This window comes from Sphaerodactylus townsendi, linkage group LG12, assembly GCF_021028975.2.
Source record: "Sphaerodactylus townsendi isolate TG3544 linkage group LG12, MPM_Stown_v2.3, whole genome shotgun sequence".
Classification (NCBI taxonomy): Eukaryota; Metazoa; Chordata; class Lepidosauria; order Squamata; family Sphaerodactylidae; genus Sphaerodactylus; species Sphaerodactylus townsendi.
Window position 1 is genome coordinate 53,837,919 of NC_059436.1, and position 17,598 is coordinate 53,855,516.

General features: G+C 49.6%; 1 protein-coding gene across 1 annotated transcript in view; it reads right to left on the minus strand.

Annotated features, from left to right (window-relative positions):
• ADAMTSL2 (ADAMTS like 2) overlaps positions 1–16,984 on the minus strand; it is an 84,176-nt gene extending 67,192 nt beyond the window's left edge. The window contains exons 1-5 of the mRNA XM_048512687.1: positions 16,904–16,984; positions 16,562–16,613; positions 10,599–10,713; positions 4,126–4,268; positions 806–881 (exon numbers count right to left, since the gene is read on the minus strand). Coding sequence (XP_048368644.1) covers positions 806–881; positions 4,126–4,268; positions 10,599–10,712 — 333 coding nt within the window. The 5' untranslated portion in view covers position 10,713; positions 16,562–16,613; positions 16,904–16,984. The remainder of the gene's footprint in view (positions 1–805; positions 882–4,125; positions 4,269–10,598; positions 10,714–16,561; positions 16,614–16,903) is intronic.
• Positions 16,985–17,598: the final 614 nt, after the last annotated feature.

Below are 17,598 nucleotides of genomic sequence, written 5' to 3' on the forward strand. Positions count from 1 at the left end.
TAAAGGTTCTGCTACCTTCCAGAAGGTCACACCAACAGGAACAAGAACAGACCTGGGCATTATAAGGCCCGCGGGCCACATCCGGCCCACGGGAGGACCCTGACTGGCCCACCTGCCGTGCTGGGGAGCGAGGCGCCTTTGAAAGCCCCACAGAAGCCGGTTGCCTTGGCTGCTGGCTTCTGCGGGGCTTTCAAAAGCGCCTCGCCCCCCTGCCTTGCTGGGGAGTGAGGCGTCTTTGAAAGCTCCGTAGAAGCCAGTTGCCTTGGCTGCCGGCTTCTGCAGGGCTTTCAAAAGCGCCTCGCCCCCCTGCCTTTTGGCCCGACCCTCCACAATATTTTCTGTTTCTTATGCGGCCCCATGGAAAAAATAATTGCCCACCCCTGAACAAGAAGGAACTACTGCTGAAAAGGAAAAATACCACCAACCCTCCTGATAGTACCTAAAAGGCCTTGTGTAGGTCTCTCTGGACCCGAGCCGTTCTTTCCCATTTCTTTTCATTGGGAATTTGTTTCAACAAATACGAAACAATGCCGTTCAACTTTGACACATGTGTCCCAGTTATGAACTGCTGGATTTCCTCTAATGCCTCCTCCTCTTCTTCCCACTAACTATTACAGGTCCTCCTCCATATCTGAAATATTTCCTCTACTGACAAGGCGGCTGCAGCCCTCCTATTCCTGCACCATTTTACTTTGTTCATCTGCATTCCAGAAGCTCCCACCCGTCCCTCGTTTTTACTAAGACCAACCCCCTGACTTTTTGTACAATCTTATTTTAGCCTCAATAAAAACAAAAACATTCTTACTTGTACTTTGCACAGCTGGTACCTTTTGGATGTTCCAGTGCATGTTTTGTTAGCAAGCCCTATCACTGACTTCCTTCTGAACAGAGAAAAGAAGGGGAAACAGAGAAAAGAAGAGAAAGATCATTTCAAAAGAGGAAAAACGCACGGCACCAACATTTATTCCCCCCCCCCCAATGGTTCCTGCCATTAGCAGTTGCATAGTGATCATGCCTCTGCAATTCCACTTAAAATATTTTACATACATAAGCCTTTATTGGCATAGTCAGAAAAAAGTTACATGAATCGGGAACAATTGCATGGATACATGATAGATAAAAGGCCCCACGGGGAGCACAACAAATACGTTCTACTGGGAACTCTCAACTATCTCCACAGTGAAATTGGCGATCTCTTCACAAAGACCGGGGTCCGAGTTGTGTAACAATAGAGATAACCTAGTCAGATCAGGCAGCCCAGATTGGAAGAAAAAAAATGTAAGTTGGTATATTTAGATCTGATGTTATCGAACCTGGTGCAGTGCAAGAGTTGGTGAGTCAGGGTTTCAACCACATTAAGTTTGCAACTGCATAACCTTGCGGATTTATCTAAATTGCTGAACCTTCCCTTTAATAGGGGCAGAGGGCATAACTTGTTAAAACAGCGCTTAATGGTATGGGCTCTCTCCTTGCACGATGGGTTAGTTCAAGGATGTGGTATGGAGGTAGTAGGCCGTACGTCTCTGCTCAAATGGAATTAGGAGTTGTTTAAAATATTTTTAATGTATGCATTGATTTGCGGGCCACTCCAAACTACATCGTCCTGTCCTGCATGCCGTGGCTGGCCTGATGGGCTCAGATCTTGAAAGCGAAGCAAAGTCATCCCTGGTTAAAACTTGGCTGGGAGACCACCGAGGAAGACCATTGTTGCAACCCAAAGGTAAACAACGGCAAACCACCTCTGATCATCTCTTGCCATGAAAACCCTTGGAGGAGGTCACCATAGGCAACTTGGCAGCACTTTACAAGCCAAAACACCAATCTATGCTCCGCCCCACAGCTGCCTGCGTGGGAAGGGTTTAACATACAAAAACCTCGCTATTCCCACCCCTTCCCTTGCAGAAGCTTGGTTGGTCATATAAAGGATATAAAGGTTTGGAGCCCATATACTAGCCCATATGCTCCGTCCAGCCGTTCTTCTCCTCTACAAAGATCTGACCCACATGTTGGCCCTGAGCAGAGGAGTTCCTCCCATTGGGCAAAGTGGGCAGTTGCCCAGGGCGCCGCCTTGTGGGGGGCGCAAAAACTGCAGGTTCGTTTGTGGGATTTTTTTTGCATTTTCAGTGTTTTTCCATTTTTGGCCTCCAGAGTCTAGTAAAGACTCTGTGTTCAGATTTGTGAGTTGGGACATGTTCCATAATGCGATGGTGACTTTGAAACGACCTGGTGTAAAAAATCACTGCTTGGTCACAGTGGGGGAGGGTGGCTGCCTATGGGGGGGCACCAAACTCCAGTTTGCCTAGATACACCACTGGGTATAGCTACAAGGGGGGGTGCGTGTTGCACCAGGCACGCGCCTGGGGGGGCATCAAACTCAGGTTTTGCCCAGGGCTCCAGTTTGCCTAGTTATGCCACTGGCCCTGAGGATAAAGAAGATGATGGGCTGAGCCTGTGGGGTTGTACTGTGGACCTCCCAGCAAACATGCAGGCTAGGACAATGTGGCCAGCCCATGCCCAAGAGACAATAATAGTGGACACACCAAGATGATTTATTTTGATCAGATTGTGGGTCTTTCTAGCACGGTGCTGCCTGCTCCAAGCAGCAACGGCCCCTTTAAGTCTCCAACACCTGGTGAGCCACCCACTCCGTGACAAAATACCTGAGTCATCATCAGCCATTAGCAAAACACAACTGACCCACGCACACTTTTCTGTCATGGGAACTATTGGTGGGATCAGGGAAGTGCCTTCTCAGACTCCAATGCTAAATGTCACAGCTGGAGAGAGAAAATTTGGGATGCCAGTCCAAAAGGCTGCCAGATGACCCACAGAACTGAAAACAAGGAAATGAGATGGATTCCGCACAGCAGAGTAATAACAGGTTATACCTGTTATTTTGGAATCCAGGTCTATTTTATTCCACTTTTGTCCTTCGCGTGGATGCCTGTTTTCCGTGCCGGAACAATTCATTTTTTCTCTGCCCCTTTGCATGAACCCCCCTTTTTTTTACAATGCAAATGGAGCTGCGCAGGCGCAAACATCCAGTTTTTCTTGCGTTCCGATTGGCTGTTCCATCACCACAGTCCCCTTTCCACCCAATATAGTCCTCTGCTAAGGGAAGGCTTCCGATTGGTGGAGAATCTACAGCAATCCCAGGAGCCACGCAGGACCTCCCCCTCCCATTTCTCGAGTGTGGAAAAAAAGTTTAGGGCAGTGGTGGCGAACCTTTGGCACTCCAGATGTTATGGACTACAATTCCCATCAGCCCCTGCCAGCATGGCCAATTGGCCATGCTGGCAGGGGCTGATGGGAATTGTAGTCCATAACATCTGGAGTGCCAAAGGTTTGCCACCACAGGTTTAGGACATTGAAACCATGACACATGTAAACATGAAGCGTACAACCCCCCCACCCTTAATGTTGTGATATACAAAATAATAAAATCTGTCCAAAAAGGGAGCAAAGCAATATGTCCCATCCACACCCAAAGGTGTGCATCTGCCTAGCTATGTGCTCTGAGCACCCAAAAAATAAAAAGGAAAAGGAACAGGGACGTTGCTTGCAATGGCAGAAAAACAGGCAACGGGACGGGAAAAATAAAGTGGTTGGCATTCCCTTAGCATCAGGTTCAATCTGGGATTTTTCAAAAACATCCTAATTTTGGCATTTGTTTGAAAAATCCGGGTTGAGAGATATAATGGGCCAATCCCGCTTTGGGTAAGAAGAGAAGAGTTTTGGATTTATACCCCCCGCCCTTTCTCTCCTGCAAGGAGACTCAGAGGGCTTACAATCTCCTTTCTCGTCCCCCCCCCCACAAGAAACACCCTGTCAGGTGGGTGGGGCTGAGAGTGCTCCGAAGAACTATGACTTGCCCGAGGTCACTCAGCTGCTGGCATGTGTTGGAGTGCGCAAGCTAATCTGGTTCACCAGATAAGCCTCCACAGCTCAAGTGGCAGAGCAGGGAATCAAACCCAGTTCTCCAGATTAGAGTGCACCTGCTCTTAACCACTACACCATGCTGGCACAAGGGACTTCCCCAAACTGGAATATTTCCGTTCATCAACCCATTGTATTTCTGCCATGCAGAATCTACCTAAGAGTTATCTGCGGCTAGACCTAGGTTACCTCTGCCGAAGGCAATGCCTCTCTTGGGACTTGACTCCTCCCCCACACGTCCTGGTACAGGCTGTCCATTTGGTCCACTCGCCCCACCAGTATGCAGTAACGTCCACGCCTTCCTCGAGGCTGTTGGAAGTCTGGACGTTCTCCTAATCAAAGGAGTCCCAAGGAGAAAAAGAAAGGTAGGGTTGATTGGCTATTAGTGTAAACATAGGAAGATCCCCACATGGGGATTAATTCCCACTTGGATTCACCCAGAATGAAAATAGGCTGCGTTGGATCTGATTCAAGACAATGATTTATTGATTTACTTTCTCCCCAGCGGGACCCCAAAGCAGCTTACAGAGTTCAACTTTCCCCCAATTTATCCTCACAACAAGCGGAGAATGTGTGGCTGGACCACAATCACCCAGCAAGCTTCCATGGCAGAGTGGGGACTCGAACGTGGGCCCCCCAGAATGTAGTTTGACTCTCTAGCCCAGTGATGGCGAACCTTTTCAAGACCGAGCGCCCAAACTGCAACCAAAAACCCACTTATTTATCACCAAGCGCCAACACGGCAATTTAACTTGAATACTGAGGTTTTAGTTTAGAAAAAAACGTTGGCTCCGAGGCGCACATTACTCGGGAGTAAGCTTGGTGAAGCAACCGTGCAATGCTTCAAATGGGTGAATCACAACCCTAGGAGGATTTACTCAGAAGCAAGCCCCATTGCCAGCAACAGAGCTTACTCCCAGGTAAAGGATCGTGCCCAGGCTAGCCTAGATGTGTGTGGGGGGTGTGTGATTTTCCGCCCACCCCACACGATGAACTCTGTGCACGTGTGCCCACAGAAAGGGCTCTGAGTGCCATCTCTGGCACTCGTGCCATAGGTTCACCACTCGTGCTCTAGTCACTACAGCACACTGGCCTCAAAGGAGTAAGAAACTCACTGTGTCCAGTCTTCCTGCCCTTTAAGAGGGCATCTCTTTTCACTGCCTCATAATCCACTTTCTGAATGATGGAAAATACCTTTGCCTTAGTTAACTGTTGGCCGCGTTTTCTAATTCTGCAGTCTTTGTCCTATTGCACTATTCATTGATTGCCTCGTGCTTTATAGCCTGTATTCCACCTCAGCAAGAAAGGTGGATGATAAAGCAAATAAAAATAATAGAATCATAGAATCGTAAGAGTTGGGAGACTAAAAAGGCAATTGAGTTCACCCCGCTAAATGAAATAAAACAGGTTTAAAAAAATGAAATCTGAACCAGTGGCTATGACAGTTTCTTGTGGCAGTGAATTCCACCTGTTAATTATATATGATTTTCTGTGTCTGTCCTGAATCTGCTGCCAATGAATTAACCGCATGTTGGTGCCCCTGGTTCTAATATTCCGGGAAAGATCTTCTCTCTGCGCTCTAACTTGCTTATTTAAAAGATTTAGGGGCCCACCTTTCTTCCAAAGAACTGGGATTCCAGACCAGTAATCTATACTCTACCCTGTGCATCATTTTCTAAAACTCTATTGCATCCATTCTTAGCTACACATTTTCTGAACTGAAAAGCTTTACTTCTCCTACACTCCCCAGGCTGGGGATAAGACTTCAGCTCAGATGATAAATGGGACGTATGCCTAAACATATCTAGACTGCAATGGTTTGGGGTTCTGGGGTAGGGAAGGGAAGGGAATGGAGACTGTTGTGTGTCCTTGTTGAAACAGAGGAACCTTTCCTTCCTACTGGGGGGTATGGCCACTTCCCCTCTGGAAAGCTCACCACAAAGGAGTTTGGCAGGTGAGCTTGGAGCTGTTCTTTCAGCACTGGGGCTTTCACCTGTACATTTGACTCTCTGTGGCTTATTGCATAACGTGTTTCCCCGAAAATAAGACAGTGTCTTATATTAATTTTTGCTCCCAAAGATGCGCTATGTCTTATTTTCAGGGGATGTCTTATTTTTCTGTGTTCTGTTTGTCGGACATGCTTCCAAACAAAAACTTTGCTATGTCTTACTTTCGGGGGATGCCTTATATTTTGCACTTCAGCAAAACCTCTACTACCCTGTTTCCCCTAATATAAGACATCCCCGAAAAATAAGACATAGTATACATACACACACACACACACACACACACACACACACACACACACATATTCACCCAACAAGTTCACCAGTGCCTGCCTGTCTCCCTCCCTCCCTCCTTCCCTCTCTCTCTGTCTGATCTGCCTCACAGGATTGTTGTGCAATAAAATGAAAAGGGCAGAACAATGTCCATCACCTTGAACTCTTAGGAACAAGGCCACAACAACAACAACAACAACAAAACTCAAGTATGCTATTAAATTTGACTTACTAAAAACTTTTAAATGCTCAACACTGGGATGGGGGAATAGTCATTTTAAAAGGAAATGCAACTAAAGGAGATCAAAATCATTACAAAAACCATTCCAATGACTTTTACTAGAATGAAGTTAGCTAGTAGTGTAGCTGTTGTAGCTGAACTTCATTTACCATGCAGTCCTATGTCATTACCCCTGACTATGCCCACGGAAATCAGTGGGCTCCTACTGAAGTAACCCTGCACATAGTTGTGCTGCTCGAAAGCACCATGTGCTAGCTGGTCCAGAACCCCCGAGTGGAGTTCAGGGGGCCACCTCCGTCTCGCCCCTTCCCCTCCCAAGTTCCAGCTTCTAAATTTGTAAGCCTGCAGGCAGAGTCCAGTACACTTAATCAAGGTGGATCTAAAAAGCAAGATATACTCACTCTGCTTGTCCTGGTGACCCACATCCACAATTCCCACCAAGCAGAAGAGCTGTTTGACTCCTTACTCCTGCATGCCACACCACCAAGAGCCCACAATACACAATAATATGACTATTGGCAATGCATTAAATACATAATTGCAACCAGAGGTTGCAAAGGAGGGTGGGGTGGGTGTTACTGGAGAGGACTGGCCCTTTGTTTCTCTTCCTGGCATTAGGCCTGCAACTCAGGGCAGCTGAGCATATTTCGCATCCTCCAAGCCTTCCGGAAACAGCTGTTTGAACACAAAAACTACCCACCAGCAATACACCCCACTGGGGATTGGCCTTGCCCACTTTCTTGGAATATGGGGTAGGTACCACACTGGGGAACAGAAGAGCCACAGGCGGAGTATAAAAGAGCCACTTGTGGCTTCCAAGCCACTGAGTGACTATCACTGACATATAACAATTAAATAAATTATCAGTCTCTATATTTCCCCACCTGCCCATCTCTCAAAACGCTCAGAGCAGCGTGTATGATTCCCTCCTCCTCTGTTTTAGCCATACAACAGACCTGTAGGGTCGGGAAGGCTGAGATTGCGTTACTGTTCCAAAATCACCTGTTACTGTTCCAAAATACTGTTCCAAAATCAGGAGCAGCAGTGGCGTAGGAGGTTAAGAGCTCGTGTATCTAATCTGGAGGAACCGGGTTTGATTCCCCGCTCTGCCGCCTGAGCGGTGGAGGCTTATCTGGGGAATTCAGATTAGCCTGGGCACTCCCACACACGCCAGCTGGGTGACCTTGGGCTAGTCACAGCTTCTCAGAGCTCTCTCAGCCCCACCTACCTCACAGGGTGTTTGTTGTGAGGAGGGAAGGGCAAGGAGATTGTCAGCCCCTTTGAGTCTCCTGCAGGAGAGAAAGGGGGGATATAAATTCAAACTCTTCTTCACCTGTAGAGTTTCATTTGAACCCAAAGCTCCCAGATCAAACCTGGAAATGCAAACGGAATTCTACAGGAGGCGTTCTCGCACCTGCTCTCAGTGGTGCAGCTTCCGTGGGGCGGGGTGGGGACAAATGCCTTGGGCGAGCCCCCGTTCAGTCATGTGGGGTGGAAAATTGCCCCCCACACCCCTCCCCCTTCCCCCCCTCAGCTGGCCCTGGCTGCCCGGGACCACTGCCGCCTCAGGTAAGGGGGGCACAAGGGGCGCAGGGGGCACCATTTTGTCCTGGGAGCCATTTTCCTCAGCTATGCCTCTGCCTGCTCTTGCTGTCACAGCACATAAGACTTGTCCAAGACCAAGTCTGGCAAGCTGTTTGGTTTGTGTCAAAGACTCTAGTTTTGATTTTGCTTCTCACTTGTGAAGAAACTTGTCGTTCTTTATTTTTCCCCTGTGACCTGATCCCCCCTCCCCCCCCAATGCATATGATAAACAGCATAAAAACATCCTGAAATCAAAAAGGACCAAAAGCAGAGGTGGGATCCAGCAGGTTCTCACAGGTTCCCGAGAGTAGGTTACTAATTGTTTGTGTGTGCCGAGAGGGGGTTATTAATTGGTGATTTTGCCATGTGATTTTTGCCTTAGTTACGCCCCTCCTCTGCTCCTCAGCAGTAGCACGCAGAACTTGAAGCAGTCTAGCAGGAGGTGCACCGGCGTGCGTGGCAGCCTGCGCCTGCGTGCATTCGTTTCCCGCCCAAGGACCGGCGCAGCGGCTGCGTCCTTGCCACAGCCCCCGCCCAGGAATGCCCCCCGTCATGCCTGGCCACACCCCCATCATGCCCCGCCCAGCCCCATTGGCGCTACGCCACAGTTTGAATCCCACCACCATGGGAACCTGTTACTAAAATTTTTGGATCCCACCACTGACCCCAAGGCCCTTCGTGGGCTGCTCCCTGTCCCGAATGCTGGCCCAGGGTGATTTTCACTAATGTTACACTGAGCGCTGTAGAGAGCTCCACGCTCTTGAAAACACGAAGCGGGAGCCGGTCCAGGAAAATCTCTGACACAGTGAGTCTGTTAAACTGCCAACAGGATTTCGGTGTTCTCTTCAACAGATTAGCCTGGTTACCCCTCAGGAGTCTGTCATGTGTTCTCTCAGCAATCCTCACAATATAAAGTATTATTAAACCCAGATAGGCAGGCAGGCAGGCAGGCAGGCAGGCAGGCAGGCAGGCAGGCAGGACTGGGGGCTGGGGAGCATCTTGACTCCCTACTGAATTCACTGCTGGCGTCAATTTGAACTCAGGGCTCCTGGTTCACAGCTCATTCTCTGAGCCAAGGGCCACCTTTCTCAGCAGGCAAACTGCCACTCAAAACTCAGTAGTGCACATTTTGTCAATCACATATTTTCGGGGACGGGGGAGGGACACGGAATGTCTCGCCAGCCTCTTAATCTAGCAGGCACATTTCTGGACTCTGCCCTTTGAATTCTAGCAGCTGCCCTTGAGGCGTGCCAGTTTAAACGAAGGCCATATTCCATTTTATATTTGTATTTATATGATGTTGATGTACACCGCCCTGAGCCCTCCGGGGGAGGGCGGTTTAAAAATGGAATGAAATTAGATAGATAGATAGATAGATAGATAGATAGATAGATAGATAGATAGATAGATAGATAGATAGAGAGAGAGAGAGAGAGAGAGAGAGAGAGAGAGAGAGAGAGAGAGAGAGAGAGAGAGAGAGAGAGAGAGAGATGACAGACAGACAGACAGACAGACAGACAGAGATGATAGACAGACAGACAGACAGATAGATAGATAGAGAGACAGATAGACAGATAGAGAGAGAGAGAGAGAGATGACAGACAGACAGACAGACAGACAGACAGACAGACAGACAGACAGACAGACAGACAGACAGACAGACAGACAGACAGACAGACAGACAGACAGACAGACAGACAGACAGACAGACAGACAGACAGACAGACAGACAGATAGATAGATAGATAGATAGATAGATAGATAGATAGATAGATAGATAGATAGATAGATAGATAGATAGATAGATAGATAGATAGATTATATTCTCGGGTTTTGATTTTAGAATCAAAACCCAAATTCTCACGGAGTAAAAATTTCCTGGAACATCCTACGAACACAGCCCTAAGCAGAGTTGCGCCATTCTGAGTCCAAGATCAGTCTTAGCCAATCAGGGGTGCTATCAAAGCCTCACTGGGACTATTGGAGTTGGTTATGTGATTACATCCTGGAGACCCCATGACTGGCCGCAAGCAGAGCCCCTCCCTCATCCGTGCAGAACAGCACCAGTAAAACTGAACTCATTGGGAGCATGAACATGAAATGCTATCAAGGAAAACTGATTTATACTGAGCTCCATTGCAGGTTGTCCTCAAAGTTCCTGTTGTCACGGAGTGCAAGAGAGGGCTTGGAGATGGTCTCAATTTTCCCCACAGCCTTTGGGAGCCTCTCCCTTTCACTGCAGAAAGGACTGTGTGTGGGTGTGAGATTCTGCCCCAACTGGGTAACATACGAAATAGATCAAGGGGACAGGTCCAAAAAATCCCAAAATAGGTCGACAGGGAGCCGCCCACAAAGGGCCTTTGGGTCCTTTTTGATTTTAAGATGTTTCCAGTCCATTACGACAAATAAGGGCAAATTGACAGTGCTGACAATGAACACAGAGGATGAGTTTTCAAAAATGACACTGAAATGTTGTGAAAAACTATAGTCTAGCCTGAGTTCAAACCTAAACAGTTCAGTACCGGGATTATTCAGAGCAACACATAAAAGAAACCCACCAGGTCCCTTGCAGCGTTCACCTGGGAGATCACAAAGGCCAGGTTTCCCACCATGATCGCAACGGCGAGAGTCCCTTGCGGGTGGCCAAACAGGCTCTGCTGGAGAATCTTCATCCTGTCAGAGCAAGAGGCAAAATGTGAACCTTTATTCCAGTTTGCCTGCAAAGGGCTCCGCGGGGTCGTTTCCGGGTCCTGAGAGCATCTGTGGATGGAGAGCGTTCAGCAGAACCTTGCTGAGATACTTCAGAAGCGTGGGGGAGGGAGGGGAGAGCTCTCCGATTGCCCAGGACGCCAGGCGCATGGAAAGTACTGGTCACGGAGTTGCAGAGTCTGAACTGGTCCACAGAACTGGGGCTTGACATGCTAGCACTGACAGAGGGCCTTTCCCCACTTACCTTAAGCCCCGCGCTACTCTCCTCAAGTAGCGTAGGGTCCCCCGGCACTCGCCACGACAGGGGCAGCGACAGCGCAGCCACCCCGACGCTGCCGCTGTCGCGCCCCCTCAGCGCACGGCATCCCTGGCGCTCTTGTAAACGGCGCCTTTTGATGAGGGGTCGTGGGGATGCCTGAGCGCACACCAGGGATGCCGCGCGCTGAAAGCAGCAAGCAGCATAGGGGGATCCTAGTGAGTGAGGAAACGCCCAGAGTGGCAGCAAATCCTAGGAATCGGGATACCTCTGGGCAGCTACTGCACTTTCCTGTATAGTGTGAACAGCTCTGGAAGGCAGAGAATAATGCTGGCAGGAAGGCCCTATGCTGCAAACACTTATCTGGGAGTCGGCGCCACTGCAATCATGCAGAGCAGGCTGAAAGCACAGCCAACCTGTGGCTTATGTTGGAATCTCAACACATATTGCCTAGTGGTAAGAGGTAAGCAATTCCAGTGACAAAGATGGAAGCACCGCTTCTTTTGCATCTGGCAGGCCCTTCGATGTGGGTCCGGAAGCCCCAGCTCTGCTACCTGTCCTGAGCGACCCCTTGTCACTCCCCTGAAACTTCACCTTCCTCACTTGGCGTCCTCAAGACTGGAGTCCCCCAAGCTTCCTTGTGTTAAAATTCAGCTGAGATGTCGGCCACAAAGCTTGCCCCTTCGACACCTCCCTGCCCACACCAAATCTCCCTCATTTTGCAAAACACACAGAGTATTTGCAAACTTAAGAATGATCCGGTATATGATGCAACTGGGCGCTCTTTCCCCTCCCGCACTCCTGCTTCCGGTGGCCTGGAGAGAGAATTTCCTGAAATTCGGCTCATTCCTCCCTTAGCATCAGGACTGGACAGCAGAGGTGGGATCCAGCAGGTTCTCACAGGTTCCCGAGAGTAGGTTACTAATTATCTGTGTGTGCCAAGAGGGGGTTACTAATTGGGGATTTTGCCATGTGATTTTTGCCTTGGTAACGCCCCTCCTCTCAGCAGTAGCGCGCAAAACTTGACGCAGTCTAGCAGGAGGTGCACCGACGTGCGTGGCAGCCTGCGCCTGCGTGCATTCATTTCCCACCCAAGGACTGGCGCAGCGGCTGCGTCCTTGCCACAGCCCCGCCCAGCAATGCCCCTCCCCCGGAATGCCTGACCACGCCCCCGCCGTGCCCCGCCCAGCCCCATTGGCACTACGCCACAGTTTGAATCCTACCACCATGGGAACCTGTTACTAAAATGTTTGGATCCCACCACTGCTGGACAGGCTGTGTTTCCCAGTTTGATGGGGATTCTTATATTAGTGCTCCATGAAGATTCCTTCCCCCACCCCAAACCTGTTCTGGGCTGAGTCTCTCGGGCTCCTGACTCAGTCATGCTAAGCAAGGAAGTCCTGGGAGAACCAAGTCAGATGAAGTGGCAACCAAACTCAGAGCAGTGGGTTAGGATGCACCTGGGCAAAGCCTTTCCCAGTGATTTCTAGAGAGAGTTGAAAAGGACCTCCAGGGTCATCTAGACCAACCCTCTGCACAATGTGGGAAATAACAATAACAATTATTATTATTATTATTATTATTATTATTATTATTATTATTATTATTATTATTAATTACTTATTTATTAGACCGCCCACCCCTGAAGGGCTCTGGACAGTGTACAATAGCAACAAAAATCAATCTATATATATAAAAATCTAACAGTGTTTTTGTTAGTGGTAGTATAACTCAGTAACTGCTGGGCCAATTCCTCTGAAAATTCCCAGCAACTATAGTCAGCCAGGTGAGAGTGTTTTTAGATGTTCACATACCTAAAATTTCACACCTGGTCCAGGTAAAACGCCTTTTTCCTGGCGCTCCCTGGTGAAGGACATGCAGCTGCCTGTGTGTAACTGTCACCCTTAGAATGTTCGTGCCCTTAGAATGTTTGCTCAGATGGCCAAATATGAGCAGTGAAAACAGTACATAGGTAATAACTCCAGTGGAAGTGAAACACATACACACACATACACACGCGGGAGAGGGAAGGGAGGGAGAGGGAGGGGTGGCATGCAAGGGAAGAGAGGGAGGGAGAGGAAAGGGACGGAGGGGGAGGCATGCAAGGGAAGAGAAGTGAGAGAGGGGAGACAGTGAGGGGTGGCATGCAAGGGAGGGGAGGGAGGGGGCCCAGCATCTTGATATGACCCACCCACCCTAGCTGAGGGAAAAGGAAGGGAAGGACGGGGAGGGGCGACATGCAAGGGACGGGAGGGAGGGGCCAGGCACCCTAGATTCCCTGAATACTGTGGTTACAGTTAAGAAAACCAGGCACGCATTACTCAGGAGTAAGCTCGGTACAGTAACCGTGACATACTTTGAATGGCTGTGTCGCGCCCCTCAGAGGGTTTCCTCAGAAGCGACACCCATTGCCACCAACCAAACTTACTCCCAGGTAAAGGATCATGACCAGCCAGCCTAGATGTGTGGGAGGGGTGCCTTTCCATTCCCCCCCCCTCCCAAGGAATGCGGGCACACACATCAATGACATCGCACAGTATCAGGCTGCGTGTTTGCATGAGCACGCACTGCTGGCCTCTGCAATTGATTTGCTGCTACTGTTCCTTTCCCATTTCACCACACTAAGCCACAGCAACACGTGGCTGGGCCCCGCTAGTACATAATAAATTCCAATCCTAAAACAACATTAAAACCCTTAAAAACACAGCACAGCAGCAGCATCATAAAACCCATACTAATTCACAACTACCTTCCCCCTCCCCCACACACATACCCACAACCAGTGACCCCTGCTCCACACTCACAAGCAAAGCAGGGGAAGTCCTTTCTCCAAGCCAGACCTTGGGATTGCTGGACCCTCCAGCCATTTGCTGGGGATTGGACCATCTCCTATGGTTGGGGGCCCTCAGGTGCATTGCTGTCCTCTGCAGAGTGGCCCTTTGGTCTGATGATATTGCAGACACCGACTCACAGGCCCTGCCTTCCTTTGCATGTGCACCCCCCGCCCCACCCCCACACAAGATCCATCAGCGACAAGGGGGGGTTCCTTTTCAGTCCAAGCAAGGTCAGAGATCCCCCTCCCCACAAAGCTCTTCCTTGCCATCCTCTTTTCTGCCCAACCCATCTCACCACCAGCTGGCCCCACAGAACTCCACGTTTCCTTCCTGCCTACAGACGTGGTCATAACTCTCCCTCTGCCACTCTCTGCCCTGTGGTTGAAGCCCAAGAGGTGTCCAAGGTTGTTCCCAGGTCTGGAACAGGGGTGTAAAAGGTCACTGCCCTTCTTGCATGACCTTGGACACTGTGCCTTCCGCCTTCTCCAGTGAAGACCTCATCCAGCCATGAAGTTTCAATGGGAGACCTTTGACCAATCAACAGCGGCTGGATTCATTTAGGATCCTCCCTGAAGGGCCAAGTTGCTCTGCTTAAGACCCAGCTTAGAGTTAACTCTCCTTCCCCCACCTAAAAAAAATTCTCCAGGGAACTTCCCCCCCCCTTCATCTGACACTGTGACCCTAAGACCAACTAATTACCCAATTAAATGTGCCCCTCAACCGAATCTCAAAATAAATGCCTTTTCTGAGCATAGTTTAACCCAGCACCCTCAGCAGAACTCCATGTCACAAGGCGAACTCTATCTCTGACCCAGAATGCTAATACAGAGGGCAGTTTGCACACAGAGAACTGACAAGATGATGTAGGACATGGTGTAGTGGTTAGAGCTTTAGACTAGAATTGGTAGGTCCCTGTCCAGCCATGAAGCTTCAATGGGTGACACTTGGCCAATCACTCTCTCTCAGCCTTGCCTTCCTCACAGGACTGTTGTCAGGATAAAATGGAGGAGCAGAGAACCGCATGTGTTACGCATCGAGGAACTCTGGCCGGAGCACTGACTATTGTTCTATGCTGTTTTTCTAGCCTTAGCTTGTTTTTTGGCCTGTTTTTATGTTTTAATGCTATTGATCTTTATATTGCCTTTTATTATTTTATTGCATTGTTTTTGCTTGGTGAGCCACTCTGAATAGGTCTCCGGAAGGACAAGAGAAGCTTTCTGTAAATTATTTGATTAATTAACCCCTCACCTCACCTGTCCTCCCCCACAGCCACCCCTTTTGCAGAACAGAAACAAGTCCGGCTGGGGTGTTGCAAAGGGGTCTGTGTGGCGTGGGCGGGCAAGAGCCAAAAGGCCTGGAAAGAGTTAAGTTGCCCCTCCTGCCAAGTCATTCCCACCAGTGCCCCCTGCCGCCATGCCCCTGGCTTTGGGGATTTTGATTTGCCAAAGTGATGCGTAGTTCTCCTCTCAGCTTGCAGCATCGGTCAGCCAGATACTTCTGCGAGGTCACCGAGATGGCCAGTGTTTCTAGGCAGCCTACAGAGAAGCGTCCTGCCTCTGCGCACCATGAGAACAAGAATGTGCTCACCAGGGCCTCTCGCTGCCCAAACAAGGGCCAATAGGCGCTGCACACATGTGCTGCACACATCCCATTCCAATCCCAGCTATCTCCAGGTAACTGAGCCAAGGTAACAAAGGTCGTTTCCCCACTTACCATCTGCTGCACGCTACTCTCCTCAAGTAGCGCGGGGTCCTGCAGCACTCCTCACTACAGGGGCGGCGACAACGCAGCCACCCCTACACTGCCGCTCTCACACCCCCTCAGCGCGCGTCATTCCTGGCACTCCTCAAAACGGCACCTTTTGATGACCCCGAGCAGAGCATGGGGTCGTGGGGAAGCCCAGGAGCGCACCAGAAATGACGCGCGCTGAGAGTAGCGTGCAGCAAAGGGTGGTCAAGGTAAGTGGGGAAACGACCAAAGCCCCTCTTAGCCCCAGGCCTTTGAGAGCAGCAGGCAATCCCACATTAGAGTCCTAGTCAGATCCTTTCAACTAGGCATGTCCACAGTTGAAGCAGGGACACTAGGCATACAAAGTGTGTGTTCTGTGATGGAACCACAGCCCATCCAGGGGCTTTTCAATAGTACCGTCTCCTGCTCTGGTTTGATTTAAGAGGGCTTTAAGAGGGATTGGAACCCACAACCACCTGGGCACACATCTACTGTGAATCCTACACACAAACCCCTGAGCCACACTGTCTGGGCCAAAATTTCCCAAGGTGCTGGTTCTCCCACCGCTACCTTACAGTTGGGCAAGAAAGGCCTGATGGGGATTCAAACTCAGGACTTTTTGCACTTTCAACAAAAGCCATGCCCCTGAGACCCTGCAGAGACTGTTTTGTCTAAAGGTGCTCCAAAAAGGGATTACAACCTCCCGCCGTCCAATCCTTGCAGTGTAAACGCTGTCTGCTGGCTGTACTGAGCGGCTCAAAATCTACACCAATTAATTTAAAGCCCCAGAGTTCTTGGCCATGCATCCTGGAGACAGGTGGCTGAAACTTACCCGAAACAGTTGGTTTTCATTAAAGCTTCAAGCCACCTCTGGTCCACCGCCAGTGAAATAATTATTCTCCATTCAGTCCAAGAAAGAGCAAAAAGCCATGCCTGCCACACATTCTTGCAAACACAGTCCCATCCGTGGACATCTAGTCCCAAAAATACCCACCTGAATTTGGTGACTTGGGCAGGTAAGAAGTAGCAGCAAAACTTTGTGCTTGCTGGAAAAACAAAAGAGGAGAAAAAACTTTAACTATTGCACACATGGGATGGCTGCACTCGTCTTATATAACTGTCTCCTGTTTCTCGCAGTACCTAGCCTCTGAAAATTGTTCCGTCTGACCCGAGCGTGAATGCATTTCTCCTTCAAGCAATTTAGAAGATTAGAAGAGGGCCGGTTTGGAACAATTGGAGCCGGTCTGATTAAAATTCAGCCCACCATGAACACCACATTAAAAAAAAGTTTGAATTGGGAAAACAAAATTGATCAGGAGAAATGGGAAAGGCATACCTTGGGAAAAGACAGGCTGCCGGCTGGCTGGTTGCTTTCCTGCGCCGAAAGATGCTCCAGGAACCAGGTGCAACAGGCAGGAGTGTGGGGAGAAGAGTGAACCGAGGCTGTGGCAAGAACAGGAGGAGGAGGAGGAGGTGCAGAAATCGCAGACACGCTTTCTCCCTCCCTCCTTTCCCCCCCCCCTCCTCCTCCTCTTTCTCTCTCTCTCCTCAAACTTCAAAGGGCAGCCAAAGGATCCAGACTTCCAACTAGGAGGAGCTCCTTAGTGGTTATCCCAAGTCAACTTGAGTCAGTTTTATAGCTGTCAGACAGACAGTGAGGAACTCTCCAGTCTCCCTGAAATGTCTCCCCCACCCCCAAGCATTCCCCCCCCCCAGAATTTCACTCCCTCCTTCCCCACTCCGAGTGCTCCGCCAACCACAGCCGGTTGGTTTCCTGCAGCCGGGTTTGGTGGATGAGAATTTTAAAAGGAGGGGGGGGGGGAGGATGCAGGTCTGGATGAAGCAAGAGATTCCTGCCTGGAGATGGGTCTGCAATTTGAGTGCTCCGAGCGGCCCTGTTTGGCCCACAAAGTATCATCTTGCTGAGCAAAGGCTGAGCAAAATCTAGAAGGTTTGGTGCCAAGCAAGCATCTCCGATTAACTCTGCCATCTTCGGTCTCCTTACTCCGCTGTTTAATCGAACAAAGTCTT